The 9,915-nt window shown below is 37.9% G+C and overlaps 2 protein-coding genes across 2 annotated transcripts; one reads left to right on the forward strand and one right to left on the reverse strand.

The window, feature by feature from the left end:
- The first annotated feature begins 331 nt into the window (after positions 1-331).
- Positions 332-1,135, forward strand: LOC122416587 (polyadenylate-binding protein 4-like). The gene has a single exon (XM_043429653.1). The coding sequence runs from the start codon at positions 332-334 to the stop codon at positions 1,133-1,135; it is 804 nt and encodes a 267-aa protein (XP_043285588.1).
- Positions 1,136-1,278: 143 nt separating this feature from the next.
- On the reverse strand, positions 1,279-9,730 carry LOC122416386 (cysteine and histidine-rich protein 1 homolog). The gene is made up of 6 exons (XM_043429297.1): positions 8,771-9,730; positions 5,266-5,504; positions 4,776-4,987; positions 3,899-4,059; positions 3,478-3,680; positions 1,279-2,207 (listed from the first exon to the last, which is right to left on the reverse strand). The coding sequence occupies exons 1-6, from the start codon at positions 9,002-9,004 to the stop codon at positions 2,180-2,182; spliced, it is 1,077 nt and encodes a 358-aa protein (XP_043285232.1). The 5' UTR covers positions 9,005-9,730; the 3' UTR covers positions 1,279-2,179.
- Between the last annotated feature and the right edge of the window lie 185 nt (positions 9,731-9,915).

Genomic DNA, 9,915 nt, shown 5'->3' on the forward strand with positions numbered 1-9,915 from the left:
TAGAATTTAAAAAAATTTAGTTTCTATCGATGCTTTATTATTTATTATTATTTGGATTTCGAAGAAAAATATAAGTCAAATGAGTTTAGATAGAAACCGGTAAATGCGAAAGCCGATGAATATACGCAGAATGTGGCGCCGTCTGGGAAGCGAAATGAATATCGTTATCTTAAAACGTATCCGTTATTCGTTCAGTCTTGCTGTGATAGCAAAGTCAGTAAGCGTTAATTCACAGTCTACGAATAGCTTCGGACCACAAAGGGGTTTCGCTGCTGTTTTTTGCATTATATTTCTATTAATCAATCGAAAAGACAATTGAGTGCCGAGAAACATGGCAGAAAAAATAGAACCGGAAAACAACACGATAGTGAACATTAGCAATTTTGGTGTCAACATGACTGAGGGAAGACTGCTCAAAATGTTCGAAAAATACGGCGCGATCTCGAGTTATGGAATCATGCACGACGACGAGCCTTGCCGCCGTTTCGCGTATGTCGCTTTTGAAGATTCAGACGCCGCCGATGAATCTGTGATCGAGCTCAATGGCCAACTTTTTGATGACAATAGAAGATTGAGAGTGAGAAGGAAACGACGAAATGAAGGACGCATCAAAGTAACTAGTTGGAGCGGTAAAGGATGTTCAATAAAGAACAACGACGTGGCCGAGGCGGGGAACGACGTAGCGGCCGGCCCATCAAATGTGACTAACCCACCGGCGAATCCTGAAAATTGGTCTGAAAATACAGGATTCTGTCTACACATAGCGAATCTAGATCGAACGATCGATGATCGTCAACTGAGAACCGAATTCGAAGAATTCGGGCCACTGCGCGAAGTGAAAATAATTAAGGAACAGCAGCTTCGAGTTGTTTTAAGCAAAGGATACGCGTTCGTTACGTTCGTTCACGAAAATGATGCAAGAAGAGCTATCGAGGAGAAAAATAATCGTGCAATCGGCCGACAAATCGTTCGTGTCAGCATTTCGCGTGGAAAAAAAAAGACGTCTTTCAAAGAGCCTCCCAAAGCTTTCGACCCACGACGTCAACCTGTAAATTACGATCGCGCCATTTCCAACTTGCTCAAGGATTGGTGTGGGAGTTCCAGGCACTTGGATGATTTTTCTGATCTCATCTAAACAGTCGTCTTCAACTTACATTTCACATGACAAGCGTGTAAAGTATTTTTATACAAATGTAAAGCTGTTGGAAGTTTACGTAATGTTAATGTTCAATGGGGATAAACATGATAAAAAAATACCAATAAATGACAACAAATATGTTTAATAGAGGATTAATCTTTATTTAAATCTATGCGATTACAATTATCTATGTATGAATTCTATCTATTGCAAAACACCTAGCACGCGGGCAGGTAAGTTTCCATAATCATGATATAATAGGCTCCAACGCAGACTAAAGATAATCCAAAAAGGCATTGACAGTCTTGTCCTTACCAAAGAAAAAGATTGATTATCATAAAATTCAAACAATAAACTTATTCGACTGCCAACATCATTCAGAGATTCTTAATTTTGTGTGAAAGAACTGGGCAAAACAACGCGTAATTTTTGTAGCCAAAAAGCAACAGAAATAGGCCAAACATTTTTCTGTTAACGTCGACCAAAAAATGTCACTATTTTTCAGTCATTATTGCCGAGTTTTTTCTCCCGCAATCGTTAATATTTTCTTAAATCATACATAAATCTGTCGTTTTTCTAATGTTACATACAAAATCACAAGAAAATACAATTTTTAATGGCGAAATTAAAAATTAGGTTAAACCATTTGCCATACTGAGAAAGATTAACAAAAATGTATTAGAAATAATCGTATTTTAATATTTGAACGATAAAATGTTTTCTGCATTGAAACTTTTTTCAGTGCTATTTTTTTCTGCAATCATTTTCTTTAAATCTTCATTTACCACGCGCCGCGTGTTAAATTCTTCAATGAAAGTGTCTTTTTCTTCCTCAAGAATGCAATCAATTTTTTTAAAGCACGATTTTTCGTACCAAAAAACTCGAGACTCCACTCGAGTTGTCACCTCAATATATATATATATACACATACATGTATATATATATTTATTTATTAAGAATTTAGAGACGTTGAAATGAAGGAGGTCGCGTTGACGAATTATCACCTCGCCAGAATGTCGATTAGATAATACGAGAGTCGGACTACTTGGACGCCAAGAACATAATCAATCTGAAACAAAGTAACATGACGTAAGAGCATTTTTAATCTGTTCACAGAAAATTTCTTCGTTCCGATTTCTTATACAATTATATTTTCGTTAAAATTTTTTTTTATCGAATTATCATTCGTTCTATAATCGTGCAAAATTCTTCAAAATGATCAACTTCTTCAACATATTCTACGACAAAAACGATCATCCTTCTTCTTAAGGAGGGTGGCTAGCGACGATACAATGTTGTCATGCTAAACCATGTTAAATACATAAAAAATTTCAAAATGATAAGAATTTAATAAAATTTGGTGAACATATTCTTTAGTGCCAAATTTGACAATACACATTTTTTAAGATTTTTCTTCTGTACAGTTATCGAGTAATTGATCACTAAAGCTCACGTGTATAAAGCACAGCGTTTCCTTATACATTCCGGACATAAGAAATCTGCTTTAATGCGTAATTACTCGATAACTGAGCAGAATAAAATTTGGAAAAAAATTGTGTCTTCGCACTTGGTGTTGAAGTGATTTGATCAATTTCTTATCATTTTGACGAATGTAGCCACCCTCCTTAAGAAAGTTCACGCGAATCTAACGGAAATCGAAAATTCTAAGTTTGAGAGTTGAAATTTATGAATATGCTGGAAATATACACCGTGCATCTATTCCCGGAATTATTACAAGATCTACCGTCAAGCTGTCGAGAAAGAATTAAAGAGAATCGTACTCTTTGAAGGTTCATGGCAAGCACACTCCCTCCTGTGCAATCATTTGTATTTCATGAAATGAAATCCTCCCAACTTTAAAGAGTCAAAAACGAGAATGAGATAATAGAATGTTTTTAGATGTCAATAATGTCTCGGGAAGCGTTGTACCGGTGAAAATGACTTGGAATGGAAAAAGAACACTTGTTTGAGGTTAACGAGTAATAACAACATGAACGACATAAACAGAAAATGGCTAATGTTACATTTTGCTCGATGATTTTACTACGAAAGTATTTAAACCGCTATCATTATATTAAAAATTAATCAATCTCAAAAAATAAGTTAGATATATAATTTTAATAATTGCGAGAATAAATTTTTATCCTCTTTTTCATTATCAAAAGAGGAAAAAAGTTCAATAGCTTTTTCGAATCGCAAGTAACGCATGAACTTCCATAATGTAATGTGATTTTCATTTGTCGTTGACTCCATTTACGTCTATGACGAGAGACGATGAGTTGAATAAGAAAATGTAATAAAATTGGAGACGCTTTTATAAAAATGTTTTCGAGACTAACCGGAAACTGATGGCTTTGGCTGCTAAGAGCCTGTTGCACTCGGCGGTGTCGGGCAGAGGCAGAGGTAAATAAGCGCTTTCATTTTCCTGCTCGTTGAAATCAAACCGGTGAATTCGAGGCTGCACTTTCATATCGCCAAACGGACCCTTCAGTATCAAGTAATGAAGGGGCAGAGGATAAGTCGTTTTTGTTTTCAGTATCAACTGTAAAAAAACCGAAGCGATCACACTTTGACAAATTTCCCATGCCAAAATTCAAGCGACTATATTTCGACATTTTTTTTCCATTCGTCTTCGCAGTTCTGTAGCAACATTCTCATAAAGTTGTGCATCTTCGAAGTAACTAAGAGCTGAGTGAAAATGCCTCCAGCTCAAAACAGTATCGGGGTAGAACGAGATTGTTGCAAAAATAAAACGCTCACCTGATAAGTCATATCACGTTCCGAGCTCTGGGTCGGATCGCGTTGGCTATTATTGATTCGTGCTTTAACAACCCACTGATTGTTGAACGCAGTGAAACGCGACGTCTCGTAAAATATCTTGTGAACGAATTCGTCGGTTCGGTAAGGTTTCATTTGGAGGTCTGCAATAAAAAAAAAGGTACAACAATCAATGAAGGAAAATGGAAAAGAAAAAGTTTGACAATTGTAAAAAATTCCTCTTCCATTTGACAGCTTGCACAAAACTAAATGAATTAATGAATCGATGCCAAAACGACAAAGCATTTACACTTTTTTAAACATTTTTTTCCAATTTTGTATGCTCTCAAACGTACACGGAGAAAACGAGGCCGAAAATTCTAGAGGAAAGAGCAGTTGTAGCAATTTTCCTATCCACCATAATAAAAAGACCAATACTCATCTCTTTTATTCAAAAGACTTAAGAGCGTTTTTCTCTATAAGCATAGTAAAAAATCTTTTCACTCATTTCAAATGTTTATATTGTAAAGTATGCTCGGGCAACTCGGAAAAAATCTATATTCGTGTATTTATCACAGAATTTGCTATGCTGACAGTGAAAATTTGTGATTTACAATACATTTCCACTTATCGGTAAGTGCTGGTCTGACATGATAAATAACACTCGAAAACGAAATATAGTTCTAACACGCGCATCACTTTTTGCTATGCACATAAAGCTGCTTAGAAGGGATGAAAAATGGGAAAATTCAAAAAATACTATGCTGTTTGTGATCGGTGCGTAAATACTTTTAAAATTCTTGAAAAATAATATATTTCTCACTATACAAAACAAATCCTATTCCTCCGTGTACTGATCGGGGCTTTGATTAGTACAGACCGTTAAACGTGATCTTTTCGTATGACAGGAGATCGAAAACGTTGTCGTAAAGCCTGCGTTCCTCGAGGGTTCTCGCGTCTATGTCCCGGAGTGCTTCCATCACGTCCGCGCCAGTACGATGAGGATGAACGCAGTGTGCCTCGTGTTCCGGCCCTTCGTGATTCGGTCCTCGCCAAGGGCACCCAATTCGGCTGTATTTGCAGCTCGATATTCTGGAAAATCAAATGATTTAAAAACTCCGAGAGTGTTCATCGGTCGTCGAGCACAATGACTGACGAAAAATCAGATAAATTGTGAAAACGATCAACGACTTATTGTGGCAAGATTTTATTCGCGATTTCGGAATTGAAAACAAAGAGAAAATCGACAATGAGAATTAAGCAGAGTTACGAATGAGGATTTCCCCCCTGAAATTTCTTTCCTTCTTTCTGTTCTCTTTTTCTCCTTTACCTATTTCTTTTGTCAACAAATCATTGACCTTCCGAATTACCTTTCATCGCACATGGACTCCTCGTGGCGTTCGAGTGAGTTGCGAGGGAATTCCTTGGCGCAAAATTGGCATTCAGCGGGTAATTCGGAGACGGCTTTCTCGACAGCGAGATTCCTCGAGGCCGAAGTTTTGCTTATCTCGATCCTGCAGTTGGGGCATGTTGCTTGCTCGTCTCGTAATCTCGCGTCGGCCAGTACATGAGTGAAGCAACCGGCGCACATCAAGTGCCCATTGGTACACTGCGAACACCCATTCGTGGCAATTGTTTTTTAAACGTTTATTCCCAATTAACCAAAACAATGAAGAGAACAAAAACGTACAAGTAATCGTTGTTAACAGTTGCATTAAAGAATCTTGGGCTTCGTTGAAAAAAAAAAAGAAAAAAAAAAGAAAAAAAAACAGAATTACACAGTCAATTTTATGTGAATAAATCATCGAGAGCAAGTGTGTCAAACGATCGTTACTTTTTTTTCTCCATAGACGAGGATGAAATCTGTTTTTTTTTTCTTTTTTCCTTACGATATCGAAACTATATATAGAGTTATACTCATTACCATGATTCGATGGTTTTTTTATTTATCTGAAACACAAAATCGTATGGGGACTATTAATATTGATGAATAATACGAATGTCAGAATCGATCATACGACTAAATGATTATTTTTCTCATTCATTTATTTATTTCGCTTTCATTTATCGATGCACAGGTACGTCCTGTTACGGGGGTGAGGGGAGATCGAAAATGTGGGGCTAATGGGTCAGGGTACAGATTCAATAAATCTCGTTGACTTAAATCTCGTTTATTTGATCGAAAAACTTGCATAAATATTGATTTATAGATGTATCGATTGTTTTGTTCTCGTGCACTGGTACATTTTACACAGGTGTACGTAAATGTACGTTCATCAGTTGCAGTTGTTTTGAATCTTCGGCGTTCTCTCTCACTCTCACGCTCGCGAACAATAATTTCGAAGGGTGAATCGCAATATTTAAAAATTATAAATAAATGCCACAACTTTTCTAAGACACACGATCCTTTAGTCTTCAACTAAACTCTTATTTAAAATCAATACTTTCACCACTCGGATAACTAAACAGCAAGCACAGTCGCTGACGTACAATATCGCATACAATAGCAGGAAGAAACAAGCTGCGATGTTTCGTGAACGATTAAACCAAATTTTCATCTATTTTAAACTATTTGTACACAAACAACCGTTTTACTTCGCTTACAAAGTGTTGTGATTTTTTTTTCGTTCATTCAGCGTAATGATCGAGGATGAAAAATCGTTCATGGTTTTTCGATGAGATGAGAATTTTTTTTTCTTTTCGGGGGTTTTTTTTTTGTTTTTTTTTTTTTTCGTGAAATTGATGAAAACCTAAATTAAAGATGAGGGAAGAAGCATTTTTATTTGCAGCGGCTCTTTATCATCGCAACCAACACGATCGTATACAAAAATATCAACTATTTTGAGAATTTATAATTTATTATTTTTATTTACGTGTAACCCGCGTGTTGCACGTAATCGGCAAAGTGTTAACACGAAATATGTTCCTTCGGACTCACAGCCATATAAAAGTGTTTGTTTTTTCCAACGTTGTTCAATATAACTTCGTTTATCCTTTAAATATATATAATGCAATTGGTATAAATATTTATAACTATGTTTTCATTAGATTTTTCATATCGAGACATTTTTCACACTGACGAAGCACCATAAAACACGATGAATTTTATTCATTCGTTCGTCACAATTTTGTTCGATGCTGTGAAAGATTTTGTGTGAAATATGATGAAAAAGAGTAAAGGAACATTCGACGATTAAACACAGACTCGTCACGTTTGTAACAATAAATGTCGTACAACACTTTTTGATCTTCGACACATTTCTCGTTTTTATCTCTTCGTCTTTATTTCCAATCGACTTGTCGTTGTTATCGTCTTTTCGAGCACGTGCGATCGTACCTACCTTCGAAGAAGAAATCGTCGAGCCATTCTATTTCCCCTGCGTAACGTCAGATGAAAAAGAGAAAAAAATTGGAACAGAAAACAGTGAATAATTGAATGACAATTGTTGCGTCATTCCTTCCGACCGAGACGCTTCAAAATCCTTGAAAAATCGAAGCACCTTATTTTGAAAAATAGACAAAAAAACGTTACAGTGATTCTCGATCGAAAGATAATATTTTCATGTTATATTAAAAACGCTTTTCATGGACGAACGAGACAGAACAAAAATAACTCGAACCAACAATAACGCGCTACGAGCCTAAAGTCACTTCGCCAAAAGAGACTTTGGCGTGAAAGGGAAACACGTGTGAAGGGCACGGTTGAGAAATTTCGAGGAGGGCGAAGAGAGGACTAGGCGCGACAGCGAGGATGGCGGAGGGGAGAGTAAAGACTGCTCATAAATAGCGTCTATCAATAGACCATGTTAAGCTTACACAAGGGCAAAAATGTACAGCTTTGTCACATTTAACGAGGCGCAGATCAAGTGAAATACACGAAATGAGCACCAAAAACAAAAGAAAAGACGAAATACTTAATTACTTAATAACAATAATAGAAATTCCGTTCGATGACGAAACATTGTTGATAAAAAAAAATGTATGGGTGAAAAAAAAATGTATTTTAACGTATTTTCAACGCAGTAACTACTGCGAATCTCGATCGGTTCAAAGAAAAATAGACAATTCGAGGAATTATGCAACAGCGTGAGAGTTTAGTTCAGAAAAAAACAACAATCTGGTTTTCACCTCGAAGTTTTTACGTCGACGGAACGCACAAAGCCCTGAAATATACGTAAGCGACTTATGTGTATGGATAAGCGTGTTTCAAATGCTAGAAAGTTTTCTGTGGACAAAGGCGACTGGGATATCGCAGCGAGGAAAAAATAACCTACAAATGTAGAGAATTATTAAATTCAGGATCGATTGCGAATAAAAATATTGAGACTAGAGCTAATTTTCAGTTTTTATTCATCGGTTGCGTGGTGGTATCGAAGGGCAAAATATTCGTATTCGCTCGCACGAATGCTTTAATACGATCGGAAATAACGTAAATTACAAAGGAATATCGTTTATTATCACAAATGGGAGGTAAAATTATAATGCCCGTTTTCTCCAACGTTAATCTTAGTTTAAACTCGGTTCATCCTATCTCGAAACTATATGAAAAAAATTGAACCGAGTTTGAACCGCTTCGGAGAAAATGGCCATTAAATTATTAAATCCACGATGTATTCACTTGATTATAATGACAATTATAAATTTTCGTGAAAAAATGAAACATCCATCACAATTATTCGATTCGCAGCGAGAAAGAAAATGTTGAATTTGAGGAAGGAACTCGGGGCGATAGTAAATTTTGCAAAAATATGGGACGCCATCATAAAACTGTATAAAAGCAGTGCTCAATTTTTTACACGTAGAGTTTGACAGGGGCAGGGGCGAGGGAGGAGAAGGGGGAACGAGTACGATGACTGGGGCGACAGGAGGCCTTACCTGGTAAACAGCAGCCCTGGGCAGATCGAGGCAAACGGCACAGCACAGAATACCGCCCAGGCGATGTTCCAACTTTTGTTCCGTCTTTCCATCGGCCTTAAGTACTTTTCTACGTTTCTTGTCAGGCTCGATAAAGTCCTCGATCTTTTCAATATCGTCACGTATTGTTGGTTGACCAACATTTGTCTCGGCAATGCCGCTCGACGAGGCAGCCTCGTTACTTGGATCGGCCATTTTGATTGTTTTGATTTTTCCTCGTCGTTACAGAGGCGAGATGTATGTGGATGACGAGTGTGTATGTTTTGTGTGTGTGTGTGCGTGTTTGTGTGTGTGTGTGTGTGTGTGTGTTAAAGAACGTCGCGGAGGGGAGACGGAAGAGTGCACGCGCGTGTGTTTTCGTTTTCTCTCGCTCGCACGGAGAGCGCGTGGGCGCGCGCAGGCGCGAAGCTATATTTTGCTGCAGTACACGTTTTCACGTTTTGTTCGTTTATATATGGAATAACATATACATATGTTTATATATATGTTTTATATAGGACGACGAGATGTGCTTAATATAACTGTATGTATGCAAGATTGCAACGCGAGCTTGGCACGAACGCCACGAGAGGGCAAATGACGTTTGCACCTCAGCTGTGCACCGCGAGCGCGTGTCTTTCGTGACAGCCAACGACGCAATATTCTCTCGGTTACGCGAAAACCCTTCCTCTTTGCATTCCCTCCCACGCAACCAAATTTCGTCACTCCCCGGTATCACGTGTCAAATAAATCAAACGCACCCTTTTCATGAATGAAACCTCGAAGCTTGTTCCCCTTACTCTTCCGAATAGATTCTTTTGTTCTGAAATGTCGGAAACAAAGCGATACGGTGCAAGAAAGGAGATAATCGTAATGAAATTAAAGAAATGTACAGCTGTGCGCGCTTCGAACTGCAATGAAAACTCGCAACGTACTAAACTTAAAGAGACGCAGTATGCACGTTTTGACCCAGGAATCCTCCCCATGGGCCCTCGGGCTCTCTCCCACCCCGGACTCAACCCTACCCCCGCCCTCCCCCTCTTCGCGGCCTTCTATATTCGATGCTTTTCCTTTCTTCGTGTTCTCGACGACACCCCGTACGTCTTCCCCTCTTTTCCTGCCCGCCG

Source organism: Venturia canescens, chromosome 9 (genome assembly GCF_019457755.1).
Source record: "Venturia canescens isolate UGA chromosome 9, ASM1945775v1, whole genome shotgun sequence".
NCBI lineage: Eukaryota > Metazoa > Arthropoda > Insecta > Hymenoptera > Ichneumonidae > Venturia > Venturia canescens.